Source organism: Prionailurus viverrinus, chromosome D4, assembly GCF_022837055.1.
Source record: "Prionailurus viverrinus isolate Anna chromosome D4, UM_Priviv_1.0, whole genome shotgun sequence".
NCBI lineage: Eukaryota > Metazoa > Chordata > Mammalia > Carnivora > Felidae > Prionailurus > Prionailurus viverrinus.
Genome location: NC_062573.1, coordinates 27,359,582 through 27,377,890, shown reverse-complemented (window position 1 = coordinate 27,377,890; position 18,309 = coordinate 27,359,582). Strand labels below are relative to the sequence as shown.

At 46.5% G+C, this 18,309-nt stretch overlaps 1 protein-coding gene and 1 pseudogene across 4 annotated transcripts in view; both read right to left on the bottom strand.

Moving 5' to 3' along the window:
* The window catches only part of TRIM14 (tripartite motif containing 14), a 29,866-nt gene that overhangs the window by 4,787 nt on the left and 6,770 nt on the right, over positions 1 to 18,309 (bottom strand). For all 4 annotated transcript variants that reach the window (XM_047828912.1, XM_047828913.1, XM_047828914.1 and 1 more), the window contains exons 3-5: positions 10,688 to 10,921; positions 6,202 to 6,364; positions 2,021 to 2,113 (exon numbers count right to left, since the gene is read on the bottom strand). In XM_047828912.1, the coding sequence (XP_047684868.1) occupies positions 2,021 to 2,113; positions 6,202 to 6,364; positions 10,688 to 10,921 (490 nt within the window). The remainder of the gene's footprint in view (positions 1 to 2,020; positions 2,114 to 6,201; positions 6,365 to 10,687; positions 10,922 to 18,309) is intronic.
* LOC125149822 (40S ribosomal protein S3a-like) lies at positions 3,394 to 6,195 on the bottom strand (annotated as a pseudogene).

Below are 18,309 nucleotides of genomic sequence, written 5' to 3'. Positions count from 1 at the left end.
AGTTAAGCATCTGATGGCTCAGGTTCATGAGATCGAGCCAACACTGCTTGGGAGTCTCTCTCTCCCTCCTTCTCTGCCCCTCCCCTGTTCATGCTCTCTACTCTCTCTGTCAAAATAAATAAATAACCTTAAAAAAAAGAAAAACATTCATTTTCTAATTGTTTACTGCCAATATATAGATATATGATTTTTGTATAATGATATTACATCCAACAGTTATTCTAAATACACTTAGTAGTAATTGTAATTTACCTTTTGATTATTTTAGATTTTCTGTAATCTTGTCATCTGTGAATAATGATCTTTTTTTCCTTCCTTTTCCAATCCTTATAGCTTTCGTTTCTTTTTCTTACCTCAAGGCACTGTCTAGGACATCTAGAATAATGTTGCATAGAAGTGGTTATAGTAGGCATCCTTTTCTCCCCCTCCTGGGTAAATACCCAACAGAAATGCATACATAACGTGCATCAAAAGACATGCACGGGAATGTTCATAGCAACATCATTCACTACAGGCTAAACCGGAAAGAATCCAAAATGTCCTTCAACAATGCTATATTCATACAACGGAATGCTAAATACAGCAGTGAAAATGAACAAACTACTACTCTGCACAATAATATGGATAAATCTCCCAAATGTTATGTTGAGTGACAGAAGACACAAAAAAGTACAGTTTGAATGATCTAGTTATATCAAGGTCAAAGACAGGCAAAACTAACCTACAGTGTCAGAAATCAGGAGAGTAGTTAACCCTTCGGGAGTAGTGAATAGAAGGCCACAAAAAGGGTGCCTGGGTGGCTCAGTCAGTGTCAGTTTGGTTCAGGTCATGGTCTCTCGGTTAGGTTCTTGAGATTGAGATTGTGCACTGACAGCGGGGAGCCAGAGGGAAGAGCCTGCTTGGGATTCTCTCTGCCTCTCTCTCTGCCCCTCCCCCACTCTTGCGCACAGGTGTGTGAGCTCACATGCTCTTTCTCTCTCTCAAAATAAACTTAAAAAAAAAGGCCACATGAGGAAGGCTTCTGGGGAGCTGGAAACTTCCATTTCTTGGTCCAAAGGAGGTTATAGAGTGTTTACTTTTTAAAAATAATTGAGCGGCACCCCTTTGACTTTTGTGCTTTTCTTTATGTATATTTCAAAGTTTACTTTAAAAAGTACATGCCCAGTAATTCCCCTTTTGAGAAATTTACTCCTATAGAATAATCCAAAAATGAGCTAAGGTGTATCCATTCAATTATTCATTAATGCAGCTAACATGTATAAGAGTGTTTATTATAGCATTGTTCATAGAAATGAAAATATAAAGCAGCCTAAATGCACAGCATTATGAATTGGTTAAATATAGCATATTCATTCAATGGAATACTATGCATCCTTTAAAAATAAAGATGATATTTAAATCTATTGAAACAAAACTGTTCAAGCTACACTGTTAAATAAAAAATTTACAAAAGAGTATCATATGATCCCAGTTAAAAAAATCTGTACACGTGTGCTTTTAAAATGTCTGGAAAAATGTATGCCAAAATATTAATAGCATTTATCTTTGGGGAAGCAACGGTTTTCTTTTTGTGTATCTGTAATTTCTAATTTTCTGTAAGAAGCATGCATTAATTACCTGTATAATTTTTTTAAGGGAACAGAGATTTTCACAACATATCCATAAATGAAAACAGGTTACAAAACAGTAGGTATAGTTGATACCATGTTTGTAAAAAACAATATATTAAATATATCCTTGTATGTATATATAAATAAACCAAAAAAAGCTACCAGGGCAAATAATACTAGAGGTTATCTATGAGAAAGTGATGGTCTTTAAAAAATTGTTTTTGTTTTCTAATTTTTCTACAATGAGTATGTATTATTTCTGTATTTAAAAACTAATAATAAAGGTTAAAAAACCCCAAGTTGGGTCTGTTAGGAAAAAAGGGGGGGCCTCTATTTCTATGACCCCCTGTCTCCCCTCCCACGCACCCAGCCCTCTCCACCCTCTCTTCGCTCCCACTCCTGGGGCTTACATTTTAGGAAGAGTGATCGCTCTGGTGAGGGGCTTGTTTTCAACAAGGAAACTAGCTTGGTGCTGGAGGAGCCTGAGAGCTGGCAGTTCATGTCTGTAACAGATTGTGAGAAATGAGTGCCTGGTGCTCATCTAAGCAAGAGCAAACTACAAAACATACTAAAAATATTACAAAACTGGAGAGCCACATAATCTCTCCCAAGAACCACATACAAATGTAAGCAGTTAATGCAAATTCAGGAATTTGCAACAGGAATACTCTAGGATAATACTTGGATCTAAGGAGAAGTGTACTTCTGAGGGTGGGAAGTGAATTCGGGCCAGGGTGAATGAGCCCTGAACCTGGGGAAGAGACCACAGGATCAAGGATGATCACGAGAATCAACTATGTGTTCAAATAGTTGAGAATGGGGCGACCACATGGCGGAAATGCAAATTCCAGGATAAAATGGAAAACAAGAAATGAAGTCATCAGAAAGGTCATGTTGGTGTCTCATTTGAGTGGGAGGGGGTTCAGGGGGAAACCCAAGCCATGGTCCCTGTCTTCAACAGTTCCGTCAGGTAAATGAGGTGGGCTCACTTGAGCTACCAGCCAAGGCACAGAGGGAAGAGAGGTGAATCAAGGGAGACATCGTGGAGGAGGAAGCACCTTAGCTAGCCCTTCAAGGATCGGGAAGATTTGGACCTCCAGAAAGAAGGATAGGAGGCTTTCCCAACAAGAGGGTACAGCAGGAGCACAGACATTAATTAAAGGCAGGTGCTAGGAGTGGCATGTAAACAGCAGGGAGCCATGGAAGGCATCTACGGGTAGACAGAAGCAGAATTTCCAGAGATCTCTCTGGTGGGGGATAGATGGGGCAGGGTGAGCATGGAGGCAGAGGCCCTGCTAGGAGGCTTGGGCCTGAAGTGGGGCAATAAGGATGGAAGAGGGGGCTGGGTTAAGGAAATCTGCAATGGCAGAAGTGCCAGGCTTAACTGTTTACTGGGAGTAGACTGGAGTCAAGCAGCAGCAGACTGGGGGGAAGATGCTGGGTTCTTTTTTTTTTTTTTAAAGTAGACTTCATGCCCAGTGCAGAGCCCAACATGGGGCTTGGACTCACGACCCTAAGATCAAGACCTGAGCTGAGACTAAGAGGCGCACACTTAACCGACTGAGCCACCCAGGTGCCCCAAGATGCTGGATTCTGTTCGGCCCTGTGAAGCCTACAGTGTCTGTGGAAAATACAGAGGGGGGGCGGGGCACCGGAAGGGCAGTGGTGCTGCAAGACCCCTGTCTCCTTGTGTCCTTCCTGGGAGTGAGCACCTCTCAGTATTACCTGTGATCATGAGAGTGATGATCTCATTTGGAGGTCGGTGAGGGGTGATGGCCTGGAGGAAGCAAGGTGGGGGGTGGGAATCAGAACACAGACCCTGGGGTCAGAGTCTGTTTGAATTCTGCCTCTACCGCCTACCAGCTATGCAAGGTAAGGCTAATCAGTTAACCTCTCTGAGCCTCAGCTCCCTCATCTGTAAAATGGAAATAATAAAGGCATCCCCCACTCCCCCTCCCTGCCCCGACCCTGACACGATAGTGGTGAGGAGTTGCTGGATTTATCTGTAAAATGCTCAGAACAATGCCTGGCACGGAGCAAGCGTTAGCAATTATCATGGACTCAGCAGGCACCACTGGTTCTTTGGGAATGGGCCACTGAGAATGTAAATGTGGGTGAACCGCATTTGGGGTCCATCTGAGTAACATCTTGTGGTGGTTGGGGACATACCAGTGCCCACTTGCTGAAAACTGACAAGCCCAAAGATTCCTAAAACTGACCACTAAGATTCTTTTTTTTTTCTTTTTTTTATATTTGGCTATTTATTATTCTTTTTAAACATTTAGATATATTGACTGCTACGATTCTGACATGTGGTTTTATTTTTAATTTCATCTTAAAATGTTTTCAAAATTCCAGTGGAAGTTATGAGCAAAGAGAACATCATCTATAGATTTAAAATCTGCTTTAACAAACCAGCTTGGAAAATCAAAAAACAAAAGACTACCGCTCAGCCTTGCTACACACTTCACAGTGTCCCAAACAGGCTGCAGCCTTCTCTTGACTCAGTTTGAAATGCCTTTCCCTGTTTTCTCCCACTCTGGAAGCCTTAGTGGTTCATCAAGGCCCAGCTGATGTGCCACCTCCTTCAAGAGGGCTTCCTGGTTTTCCACCAGAATCACTCTCTCCTTCCTCTGGGTGCTGCTACCTCCTGTGTCTCTGTTACTCACCCATGAGGTTGGCCGGCACTGTAGCCAGGGCTTGGCCTCCCCTCTGTCCGTTTCCCGGAGGGGGCTGAATGGGTGCTTGTAGCACTTCCTCTCGCCCTTTCCTCTCCTAATCTCCTGCCACTGCCCTGCCAGGCCCCATTTGACCAGGTGGCATCCGACTTCCTCCACTTCATCACGCAGTTTCTGCCCTGAATGTCCTCAGTAGTTGGCCTCAATTTTCTAAATTTAATTTCATCATTCTGCAACAAAGCTCAATTGAAACATGCAACCCGTGAGGCCACCAGATGCGATTTTGGTTCCTTGAGTTCTCGTGACCTGCGTTTTGCCACTATTTCTTACACTGAACATAGCTGGTGCTTTCACATCACACCGATCATCCTGAGAAAATGCATCAACCACTTTCTTCTTGGCTCCCCTTCTGTCATCCTACATCAGGCGTTTGTTCTTGCAAACTACCATGGTGTTGCTCAGAGAACCAAAAGGGCCATTGCCTGCAATTCTAAATGCTCCTCCTTCCCATCTCAGAAAAGGGCAACTTTCTTCTCCCAATTGCTCAGACCAAAGTCCTTGGAGTCTCCTTGGTTTCTCTCTCTCTCTGTCTCTCTCTCTCTTCTTCCCTCCTCGCACCCACATTCACTCCTGTTGACCCCTTTGCCGTTCCTTCAACATGCCAAACTACTCTTTATTGTGCCTCAGGACACTTGCACTTGTGTCTCCCTCTGCCCCAAAAGAACTTTCCCTCAGATGGACCGACTACAGCAACAATAATAGCTAATGCTTACATACTGCTTATTATGCCTGAGCACGGTTCTAAGCAGTTTATGTATGAGATGTTAATTCTTACACAACCCTATGAGAGGGGACTTTATTATTCTCTCCGTTGATGTGGAAACAGAGGCACAGAAAACTTAGGTGCCTTGCCCAAGAAAGGAGGCTTAGGAAGTGGTGGACCTGGGATAGGAACCCAGGCAGCCTGGCTCCAGAGTCCACGCATGTAACCACTACACTGAACTTCAGCCCTTCAGACCTGCAGAGCTTGCTGGGGACTTCCTTCGGCCATCTTGCATATCCCCTTCCCAGAGATGCCTTCTCCACTTCGCCATAAGAAATAGCTCCTCCTCCTAGTCACCCAGTGTTCTCCTCACCCTGCTGTATTTTTCTTCAGAGCACTTACCGCTGACATACTGTTCTACATGACTTTCTCCCAGAACAATGAACACCATAAAGGTAAGACCTTTGTTTTGTACCCTGCCATTGCTAACAGAGAAAAGGGGCTCAGTAAATGTTCTGAGTGAATCATAAGAACAGAGGTAAATGAATGGAAAAAAAGGTATTTCTGAGCATCTGCTTTATACCAGGCCCTTCAGGGACCTCAAAGCAGGACTCGTAGTGGTTCTTGCCTTTGCGGCATTTATGAGGGGCAGGGAGAGGTTCATGGATCCAGCTCACGCACAGCCCCAGGCAGGAGATCGGCCAGGGCCTGGAGGGGGGAAAGGCAGAGGGGGAGATGGCCAGCAGAGCCAGCCCAGGCTGGTGTGGAAAGGACTCCCAGGTGAGCACCCTGGGCTCACTGCAGGGATGGTGGGACTTGGCTAGACAGAGCAAGGGGAGGAGGGAGAGTTGGCTACTCCAGCAGGGAGCCCAAAGCAGGCAAATATAAAGTGTGACAGAATCCCGGGAGCGACTCAGGGGCAGAAGCACAGCGGTATACTTGCGAGAGGCAGGACAGGGTCTCAGAAAGGGAAGGAGGTGAAGTCTGAAGGGTGGGTGGGGCCTAGGCCCAGGAGTCCTTGACCGCCCAGCCAAGGGCCTCTGTGTGGAAAAGGTATGACTGAGATCACCATTTGGGTCTTTGCCGTTGTCTCTGGGTGAAAGGGCACTAGGGGAGTTAAGGACACAAGGCTGGCCACGCAGCGACTTACTTTCCTTGAGGCGAACGTCCAGTGGTGTCTGTAACATGCTCTGCATGGCCTCCACGAGGCCCTTGAAGAAGCTCTTGGCGGGCTCGAAGGACAGGGGCACGGGGTAGCACAGCTCTCCCAGGCTCATCTGCTGCTGCATCTGCTGCTCAGCGGCCACGTACTCCTGCCAGGATGGGCGGGGGTCAGGGTGGCTCTGGGAACTGTGGGTGCTGTCCCAGCCTCCACCGCTGCACCCCGGAACAAACCCAGGCCAGCAAGTACAGGCCCCACCCTGCCCCGGAAACTGGGACCGGCCCAGGCTGGGCCCCCGGGAACAGAGCTCTGAAGAGACCACACAGCCGGCCCCAGGGCGGCAGACACGCAGAGGTCCAGTTTTCGGGCCTACACTGTTGATTTCTTCCTCCCCTCCATGTTCACTGAGCTCTACTCTGTGCTAGGCGTTCGGGGCAGAGGAAGGAGGGAGGCTGGCTGATTGCACCTGCCCTTAAGTTGCTCACCGCCTTGCAAGGGACCCTGAAGCTTTACAGACACTGCGACGGGTCTGCTGGAGGTACAAGGGAACAAAAGGGATGAGGGGCCAGTTTTTCTGGGGAAAGAGCCCTTTGGGCATGTCTAAAGGAGGGAGCAAGAAACCATGTTCCAAGAAGGAAGCCAAGGACCCTGAAAGTTCAGCCGGAATGCCAGCTGAGGGGGAGGGCCCACCACTGGGGGGACCTGAACTGTTTTCTGCCTGGACTTCACCCTTTAAATAGCCTTCCCGTGTTAAGTGTTGCTTTCCTAAGTAGAAGTTAGAAAACTCCCTCTCCCAGCCTTCTTTGCACCTAGGTGCAGGCCTGTGACCGATCTAAGGCCTGGATGTGGAAGTGACCATGAGGCAGTGGCAGCAGCATGTAGCCGTCAGGGACAGCAGGGCTGGAGGCTTCAGGGGCAGTGCCTGGGTCAGTGGCCCAGCAGAGACGCAGCGGGGTCTACGCTGGAGCACCCCCGTGCTGTGGCCTGGACTTTCCTCCTGTCGCCTGGTCTTCATCCTAACTTTCAGGCCCTCCTGGAGATCCTGTGACCTGCCAAATACTCGTTCTTTCATAAACTCCTTTCCTGCTTGAAATGGCTACAGTGGACTCTCTTGTTGGCAGGTAGGAGCCCACTCTGCGCTCTTTCAAGGGCTGTCCTGGGCAAGGAGTGCCTTGAGTGAGCAGGCCCTGGTTAGTGGGCGGTGCTGCTCAGGGCAAGATGGGCAGATGGACGCCTCAGGAGGGAGCACGGCCTGGCCCTCTGCCGTTAGGCTAACGGCAAAACCACTAGGCAGGATGGTGGACCTCAGGAGAACCTCAGGTCAGGAGGCTGGTCCTAGGCCCTGTGCAGCCTAGGGGGTGCCAGTCTGGACTCTATCCACATTTGGTGGGGAAGAAGGTAACTGTGGGGAACCAGGCCTAAGGTCACTCCCAGGAATAGAGCTGGCCAGGGAGTCAGAGCACTAACATGGGGGCCAGGGTGCCACTCTGCAACAGGAGGGTGGCTCAGAGGGCAGATGGGTGGAATGGGATGGGGGAGAGAGGGTGAAGGACAAATGCCACCACCTGGTACCCCCAGCTCCAGCATCTAGCACAAGGTGTGACACATAGTAGGTTCTCGGTAAATATTTATGATAGAATAAGGAATGGAATTGAGCACACCTGCTTCTCAGCTTTGCCAACTCAGGCAACAGCTCTCTAGCCACCCATCCATCTTCCTTCCTTCCTTCCTTCCTTCCTTCCTCCCTCCCTCCCTCCCTTCTTTCCTCCCTCCCCTCCTTCCCTCCTTCCTTCCTCCCTCCCTCCCTCCCTTCTTTCCTCCCTCCCCTCCTTCCCTCCTTCCTTCCTTCCTTCCTCCCTCCCTTCCTCCCTTCTTTCCTCCCTCCCCTCCTTCCCTCCTTCCTTCCTCCCTCCCTCCCCTCCTTCCCTCCTTCCTTCCTTCCCTCCCTCCCTTCAATATTTTACTTGTTTTTGAGAGAGCACAAGAGTGGGGGGCAGAGAGAGAGAGGGACAGAGAATCCAAAGCAGTCTTTGCGCTGCCAGCAGCAAGCCTGATGTGGGGCTTGAACTCACGAACCATGAGATCATGATCTGGGGCGAAGTCAGACGCTCAACCAACTGAGCGTCCTATCTTTCGAGCAGAGGCTGGGCATCATCTTGCATCTCCCCCCTCCCCCACCACTTCCAATCACCAATCCCGTTGCATCTCTCAAACCTGCCTGCCTCTTCCCATCCTGACACCCTTCCACTGGCCCAGGCCACCTCAGTCCATCCTCCACTCTGTCACCAAAGTGACCTTCCAAAAGCATTAAACCAACCAGGTCATTCCCCAGTTCACAACACTCCTCACGTATCTTTACAGGACAGTCTAAACCCCATGACCAGGCACATATGGCCCTTGGCTAACTAGCCCTGGCTTCCTGGTCCAGCTGCATCTCCCAACACCCCTTCCTCCCTCGTATCCCTGCCCGGCTGAACGCCTGCTGCTGCCCAGCCTGCCAGGCTCTCACATGCATAGGATTCCTTCCTGTCTGGGATGTCCTCTCTGCTCTGTCCCTCTGTATATCCCCAGTGGCCTCTCCTCATGCTCCCACACTGAGCTCCACTGTCACCTTCCCTTAGAAGTCTTCCCTGACCCCCCATACAGAATTGGACATTTCTTGGACATACTTTTGATAGCTTACTTGGGCTGCATTGTAAATAAATGTTTCTGAGTATGTCTCCTGACCCATGAGCTCTTAATGTCAAGCAGGGGCCTGGTGTGAACAGGTTGCTCAGTATGTATTTGATGAATACGTGAATGAGCAAATAGAAGGGAGGAATGACAAATGACGAATATCAGTAGTTCTGGCACCAGAGAATAAAGAAAGAAGATGGCAAAGCCCTGAAACTGTATCTATGATAAAAGAATGGGGCGCCTGGGTGGCTCAGTCGCTCGGGCGTCCGACTTTGGCTCAGGTCATGATCTCACGGTCCGTGAGTTCGAGCCCTGCGTCGGGCTCTGTGCTGACAGCTCAGAGCCTGGAGCCTGTTTCCGATTCTGTGTCTCCCTCTCTCTCTGACCCTCCCCCGTTCATGCTCTGTCTCCCTCTGTCTCAAAAATGAATAAACGTTAAAAAAAATTTTTTTTAAGAGAAACATTCTTCTCCACAGAAGCATCCTTTTGTGTTAGATATCCCTACAAAGTACCATTATTTAAAAAACAAATGTACCCCACTGTGCATCTAGCCCCTCTTATGGCATAATATCCACTGTGCCTAGGAAAGCACCTCACCCAGAATTTTTCTTAGATTTAGTTTTTTGCTAGCTAACAATGACACACGGAAGCCAAACTGACCCAGGCCACATAAAGGCACAAGACTAGAAATATCTGACAGGGACTGGCTTAACTGGTTTTGTACTGACTGATTGATTTGTCTGTCTTATTTTCCAGCCACAGTCTAATCTGTGATTACATTCCAGGACACCTTTAGTTATGCCTTGCCTTCTCCCACAAGCCTGTAAAGAATCTCATGAAGGCTATCTAATACTGTAAGATTTTCCTTTATAATCAGGAAAATTAGGTGAAGAGAACGCCAGGATAAGAACATAAGCTGGAAGCCAGAGTGAGACGAGGAACAAGATGTATGCCACCAAGTCTTAGCCAAGCTGTTTGAAACATATTTAGCTCTGAGATTCCCAGAAGCCTTGGCAAGGAAGGAAACAGGAAGAGTTCCACGAGGAGGAAAGCAATCCAAGCACACTGGAGGCTGCATGGGAGCACTGGCGCGAGAAGGAAGTTTCTTCCGTGGTTCCTTGAAAACACGAACATCATTCACAACAACATGTGTTCACTAATACAGCAATGAATCACAGGGGCTATTTCTTAGACTCTCCCTCGGTATAAGGGAAGAGTCTCCAACAAAGCCCAGTGGCCAAGGAGTAGGATCCTTCTCTCCCCTTTGAGCAAACTGTGATTCACCTCGTGGAGCCTGCTCAGGAGCTGAAAGGATTCCTGACCTTCCAGGAGGGGGAGGGTCTCAAATAAGACTCTACAGGCAGAGGGCCAGGCAGTGGGGCCTCGTGGCTCTGCAGTCAGGCAGACCTGGCTCTGATCACAGCTCTGCCACCTACCAGTTGTGTGACCTCAGACAAGTCACTTCACCCTCCCTGAGCCTCAATTTCTCATTCATAAAATGGGGTGAGAATATCCATGTTGCAGACTTCTAGTAAATATTAGAGCTAAGATACACAAAGTGATGGGAACATAGAACCTCTTCCCTGCCCCCAAATGGTGGCTGTTAATGTTATTTAATTAGTCCAGGATGTATACACTGTTCCTAACAAAGCATATTTTATTCCCACTGGTGTAGGGGCAAGAAAACTTGCATGCTGATTCTCTGTGTATTTACTTGGAGTGTAAATACTGTGTTCCAGTGACCAATGTGAAATGCTGGTGGCAGGGATCCACCGTGAGGGCAGAAATCCAGCATTACCTGCAGCAGCTGGACAGGACTGGGCTCCTGGCTGATCCTCCAGACCCTGCTGGAGAGTTTGTTCATGATGTCTATTTGCTCTCCACAAGACTCGATTTGCTCCCTGTACACCTGGAGGGTAAGCTGCATGTTTTTATCAATGAATTTCTTTGCCAGCACTTCCTCTTCATCAAGTAGCAATCTGAGTTCAGTGAATTTTCCCGTCAGCCAGGTTTTACTCGACTCTGCATGAGCCTAAAAAGAAACCAGTTACAGATGACATCATTGCCAACCAGGAAATCCGGAATAGTCAACATGAAAAAAATTGTAACTTCTAAAACGTGAGTTCAGCAAGGTGGCTGGGCAAGTAGAAGATCAGCTTGTTAAAACTCAAGCTTTCCAAAGTGCCAGCTATCACCAATTGGAAAATACATGGGGAAATAAAGATGGTCGGGGAAAAAAAAATAGGACAACACCTAAAAATAAATCTAACAAAAATTGTAATGACCTACATAAAGAGAAGAATAAAATTGTATTGGAAGACATTTAAAAAACAAAACAAAACACCAAACCTCTGAATGTGTAGAACAAAAAACCATTATCTGTGGCTAGAGATGCTACTTGTCTCCAAATTGGTCTACAAATTCACTGTAATCCCAAAGTCTTAATTAACAATGCAGATTAAACAAGTATTAAATTATGGTAGGGAAGAATAAGCACAAGAAAAGCCAAAAATTTTTAAAAAGATCAATGAAGGATGAGCTGCCTTATTAAATATGAAAACAAGGGTGCCTGGGTGGCTCAGCAGGTTAGGTGGTCCGACTTCCACTCAGGTCATGATCTCACAGTTCATAGATTCAAGCCCCGTGTCAGGCTCTGTGCTGACAGCTCGGAGCCTGAGGCCTAGTTCAGATTCTTTGTCTCCCTTCCCCACTTGTGCTCTCTCTCTCTCTCTCAAAAATAAATAAAAACATTAAAACAATTTTTAAAAAAAGTGAAAATTTTCCTAAGAGGGAAGGTTCTGTACAACTACATGACAAGTAACAAACTACACAGGTTTATTATCCATAACTTATAGTAAAAAAAAGAAATCATTTGATTGAAAATGGACCAAATACATGCCAGTGCCAATAACTGTATGAAGAGGTACTCAGCCTCTCAAACAATCAAGGAAGTGAGCAATGTAAGCAGAAAATATTTTCTGGCCATCAGACCAGAGGAATCTTAACTGATGGACAATAGCAGAGTCTGAAATGGTGTGGGGAGTAGGCACTCACATACATGGTGGGTGGTAGCATCTGTTGGCAATGCACTTTTAGGGCAATGTGACAATATCCATATTTTAAATGCATATGTCCTTTGATGCAGCAATTCCTCTTGCAGGAATTGATCCTAGAAAACATTTTCACATGTGCATGAAGGTTTGTGTACCAAGATGCTCATACAGCATTTTCGGTGGTAAAGCTGGGCAAAATTTTCATTTTGGGAAATACATGTATGTTTATTATACACATTATGAGGCATTCATGCAACGATAATACGTAGTGATTAAAAAGAATGCAGTGTTCTGATACATGCTACAATTGGATGACCCGGGAAGATATGTTAAGTGAAATAAGCCAGACACAAAAGGACAAATATTGTATGATTTCCTTTCATAAAATATCTACAATACACCAGTTCACAGAGACAGGAAATAGATTAGAGTTTGCCAGGGGCTGCTGGGAAGGGAAGTAATTGCTTATTGGTTAGAGTTTATATTTAAGATAGTGAAAACTTTTTGGAAACAGATAGTGGTTCTGAGTGTACAACACTGTAAATGCAGTTAGTCCCACTGAATTTTACACTTAAAAATGGCTAAAATCATAACTTTTATGTTATGTATATTTTACCACACACACACACACACACACACACACACACACACACACCCTGCACAAAGAATTCAGGGGATCCATATGCCCTGGCACTGAAAACTCTCCAAGACACCACATGAAAAAGAGCAAGTTACAGAATAATATATACAGGATGATCCTATTTATATAAAATATAACTAAATAAAAATTATATATGGATACAGGTATTCCTGCTTTCTGAAAGTCTGTGTTAGTCCACTTTGACCTTACGAAAGCTACATTAGTGTGGTAATAGTTTTTGTCCCAAAAGTGAAAACGTTCTTCAGATTTCTTTTGGTTAGAAAACAGGCATTAATGTAGGTCTTTTGTAAAAGTGAAGTGGTTTTACTCAAACGTTTGAAAAGCGGGAGATGCTCTTTACTTTATGCCATTTCTACCTACAGAAGGTTTCACAGAACACTCTACTTTTGGATAGCAGAGGAAACCTGTATAGCCATCTATATGTCTGCAAGTGCATTCCAATGTCTGTTAGTTCTGGTCATGTTTGGGAAGAGGTGTGAGGATTAGGGGGATGGCGAAGAGGAACTCCCACTTTGTAGTTTCTATAGTTCTATACTATGTTCTAATATACTATGATTAACATTTAAAAAAATGAACATGTGTTCATACACTACTAGTACAATTAAAAGATAAAACAGAAAATCATTAAAAAAAATAAAAGCAAAACATAGGTCTCTTTCCTACACCCAACAGAATAGCAGCCCTTGGTACTTGGTGAGGCACCGGGGGTGGGGGGGGATGCGGTGTGGACAGGCTCCCCGTGATGTCATGTTCTCTTAGTAGGGCAGGAACATGTTGTTTGGCATGATCTGTGGGATGAGTTCCTGAAGTCCCGTTTCCTATACAGTGCTCTAGGCAGTGGTTAGGTTCTGAGGCTAGCTTATACCAACCATATGCAACATAGGTTAAATTGCCATTGGGCTAGCCTGGGAATTAGCCTACACTTACAACAGGGTTTCTATGGGCCAGTGAACCTGGACACAAATATATCTCTACTGAATGACCCAAACGAAGGAAAGAAAATGTGTTCCAAACTCTTGATTTATAAACACATTTTGGAGGCAATGTAAGTAATTGGAAGACCCTTCTATAGAAACTAAGGGAGCAAATAATTTCCTGATGAAGCTATGCTCCAAGCAGTTTCTATAGCTCTATTTTTTTTTAAAGATTTTTTATAAGTAATCTCCCATCCAACGTGGGGCTCAAACTTAAACCCCGAGATCAAGAGTCACATGCTCTAACAACTAAGCCAGCCAGATGCCCTCTACAACTCTATAAACACATTGTTATAACTCTCACTCCAGGAATAACTGTTTGAAAACATCCACAAGAAAACTTATTTTTTTATTTTTTAAAGTTTTTTTTTTAAGTTTATTTATTTATTTTGAAAGGGTGGGGAGGGGCACAGGGAAAGAGAATCCCAAGCAGGCTCCACACTGCCAGCATGGAGCCCGATGAGGGCCTAGAACTTGTGAACCACAAGATCATGACCTGAGCCAAAACCAAGAGTCAGATGCTTAACCAATTGAACCACCCAGGCACCCCTCTATAAGAAAACTTAAGGTGTAAGCAGATAAGTCTGATTATGCAAATGGTTAAAAAGAATTTGGCTCAGGTCATGATCCCAGGGCTGTGGGATTGAGCCCTGAGTCAGGCCCCGTGCCAAGTGTGGAGTCTGCTTGAGATTCTCTCTCTCCCTCTGCCCCTCTCCCCAACTCATGTGGTCTCTCTGAAAAAAAAAAAAAAAAAAAAAAAAAAAAGAACAAGAGAGACAGAGTGAGAGAGAGAGACACACAAAGACTGGGAGGGAGAGGGAGAGAAGAAGCGGGAGGGAATTCTGGCAAGGAGATAAGGAAGTATGTGTCTGGTTTGGGCCACGTTGGTTCAAAGTGAAACTGTAGCTCGCACTGGAGCGGGTGGGGCTGGGTGAGCGCCTGACAGTCTAGTTGGGAAGGTAACAGGCTGGGGAGGGAAGACACTTGGGCAGTGATGAAGCGCACTCATGGGAGGTTGGGGGATTTTGCACATGGAGTGCTGGCTGCTATGTGACTCCATCTCTGCCCAGGGCCCTGGAGGCCTGTCTGGGTCCCGTGGAGGGTAAGGAGCCTGTGAGGAAAACGGAAAGAGCTGTTTTGCTGATAATTCAGTAGGACTTTGGACAACGCTTCTATGGGCACCTGTCAGGGGCATCCCACTGGGGAAGGCAGGCGTGCTCTCGACCCCTGCCCTCTCCACTTTAGCTACGCCATCCCGACCACTCTGATATGTGGCAGTGGCCTGCAGGAAGAAGCAGAGGGGAGGCCATGCCCAGCAGGGTTGGTAGAGACGGGTGGCATCGTCAGTGTCAACAGCAGCCATGGCTGAGTCTACATCTTCCCGTTCCCACTCTGGCAAAGTCCGCTTTCTGTCACATCACTGGTCCCCGGACCCTAATCTGTGGTTCAGGCTCTGCAGCTCTGTGGGTCACAGGGAAAGGCATAAAGCCAGGAATGGAGGCTGTTTATTTCCCTGCCCAGGGAGCCAGTCTAGGCCCATGTGACTCAGGTCCATTTCCTGTCCTTCCCCCAGCACTACTCCAGAGGGAGAGGGGCTGACTCCTGAATTTCCAGGATCTTGCTTCAGGCTGGGTCTCATCAATGGGAGGAGGGACTAGAAGGAGGCAAGAGAAGGCAGCAGCCAGGGTGTCCCTCCCACCAGGGTGGTTTTTCCACAAGAAGGTGTATTCCTGCATCCCTTCTACCCTCCAGCTTCCACAGGACAGGCCCACTCTGGTTCCAGTTCCTGCAAAGGTATCTTGGCCCCTGCCCCCGGTTATCCCATCTTTTCCCTTGGCCTTGCCGGCTACATGTAAAGGTGCCTCCTGCTGATGCTACTGCCTCGCTGCCCCCTGGCTGGTTTCTCCACCTTTCCCACGCTGGCCTCCATTCCCTGCATTCATCCCCTCGAAGTGGCTTCTGTCTTCCTGGATGGGCCTTGATAGATGCAGCTGTGGCCCCAGGTCCACCTCTGCCTTCCTGTGTGACTGGTGGTAAGTCACTTCTCTTCCTGGGTGGCCCCATCTCCAAGGGCCTTTCAGCTCTGGAAGTCTGTGCCCATCCTAACTTCCTACCTAGGTCTGGATATGACAGACAGTAATCAAACTTAACTACATATTTATCTATATAGTATATATATTTATATGCTCCCCCCTCCTTATAATGGTATCAAAAGTTCCCTGGAATAAAGTGGGAAGATTCAGAAAGAACATAAACACTCCCATCCTTGTTGAGTTAGGGTAGCAGGTAAGTGTTGAGTTTTCCGTCCACCTGCAGGTACTGGCCCTCTGAGGAGCCACAAAGGGGAAGCAAACAGCCTACCAACAAGGATGTCAGAGAAAATCATTTAATGGGTGTTGGTTGAGGATTAATGAGGAAGGTCCTCTTGATTGTTCTCTGGGAAGAAGGGGTTAGTTGGGCATGATCATTGGTTTGTAGACAATGGGCTTTGGACCGTGTATAAACTTTACTGTTTTTAGTTTGTTGACAAAGGTGTTTTATGGATTAATTTTCAGGTGAATGACCTTTCCCCTAGTAATGCCTCTAGGAAATCAAGTACAGAGCGGCATGGTTTCCCTTGAGCTTTCTTCCACACACCACACTAGCCACAGTTCAGCAGAATGCCTGAGAGTCCTTATAAACATTTGTGCCTACTGAGCCAGACGAATCATTTCCAGGAATGCGTCTGAAGAGAATAAGTAAAAAATGTTCACTGCAGTGTTATTTTACGTTAATGGAAAACTGGAAATGATCTAAATGTTCAACACTGGGGAAATGGCTTAATCATGGTAGATCCATATAATGGAATATACAACCTCTAACACTGACATTGATAAAGAACTTTTAATGACACAGGGAAGTGTTATGATCTTAAGCAAAAACAAAAACCCCATATGTAAAATGACATATAGTTTTGGTCAATAAGAGAGAAGGAGCTGATGTGGAAAATCCCCCTTCCTAGTTCAAATACATAGAAATGCTGATAAAATGAGCAAATTTTTAAATTCCACGACCAAGCTCAAAAACCAAAACCAGACCTACAAACAAACAACAAACAACAGAAACCCCTAGTTGCCCGAAACAAAGAGGGAACCTGCTGTAAGAGCTGCGCAGAAGCTGAGCTGAGTGGCCCCAGGAAGGGCGGAGGAGCGTATGACAGCCACACCACACTGGGGGCCTGGTCGTCTCAGAGGATGCTCTGGGCACCTGTCACCTGCACCAAGTCAGGTGCACAGACAGCCCCTCCATCCAGGAACGAGGCACTGGGAAAACTCCACCCACTGGCCTGAGGAAGGGGCAAGGAATCTTCTCATCCATCAAGGGTCATGGGTGAAAAAGAGAGTCATCAGCAAAACACATAAACCAAACAACAGGCTTGTATTGAGAAGAATTCAAGTCCTAGTTCATAGACCCTCAAAACTGAAAAATTCATATATAAAAACAGGTCTGTAACTACTGAAACTGATAAGAGTACACTGCAGATGCTCTGGCCTCAGGGCTCTGAAGGCGAGCTCCCACAACCCAGGGGTACAGGACACCATGCAAAACACCTACTGAGGGCAGCAAGGTGAAGATACAAATAGCAAATCACACAAAGAAATGAGCCAATGTGCCTTAGCTCCAAAGTGGGGATATGATATTAGAATTGTGCAGAGGATATGTCTCAAACTATACCAATGCGTATACATGTACAGAGGAAAAAATATCAAAATGTGAACAGTAGTTGGCTTGAAGTGTGGCTGAATCTTTAAAAATTCCAGTAAAATTAATGTACAGTGTTATGTTAGTTTCAGGTGTACGATACAGTGATTCAACAATTCTATACATTACTCAGTGCTCATCATTACAGGCATATTCTTAATCCCCCATCACCTAGTTAAGTACAGCTGAATTTTTAAACCTCTTTTTTTTATGTTTATTTATTTGAGAGACAGAGAGACAGAGAGACAGAGCGTGGGTGGGGAGGCACAGAAAGAGAGAGAGACAGAGACAGAATTCAAAGCAGGCTCCAGGCTCTGAGCTGTCAGCACGAAGCCTGATGTGGGGCTCGAACCTAGGAACTGCGAGATCATGGCCTGAGCAGGAAGTCAGAACCTTAACTGAGCCATGCAGGAGCTCCTAAACCTCTGTTTCTTGACCAGGAATGGAAATATAAATGCCCCCAGGAGCCAGACTGGTAACACAGTGAGGGAGGTGCTCAGGTGGGGGCTGGGAGACTTGGAGACAGGTGTCCTTCTAGTGGGAGCACCTAATCAGCTCTGACAGGTCCCATGTAGGAGCGCAGGCATAGGACGGCCACATCTTCATACTTTTTTACGTCTAAATTTTTATACAGATCAACCAATCAAACAATCAACCCATTTCAGCTTTAAAATGCTGACCACGGGGGCGCCCGGGTGGCTCAGTCAGTTAAGCGTCCGACTTCAGCTCAGGTCACGATCTCACGGTCCGTGAGTTTGAGCCCCGCGTCGGGCTCTGTGCTGACTGCTAGGAGCCTGGAGGCTGCTTCCGATTCTGTGTCTCCCTCTCTCTCTGCCCCTCCCCCATTCATGCTTTGTCTCTCTCTGTCTCAAAAATAAATAAACGTTAAAAAAAATTATTTTAAAAAAAATAAATAAAATGCTGACCACGGCGGCACCTGGGTGGCTCAGTTGGTTGAGTGTCTGACTTCGGCTCAGGTCATGATCTCATA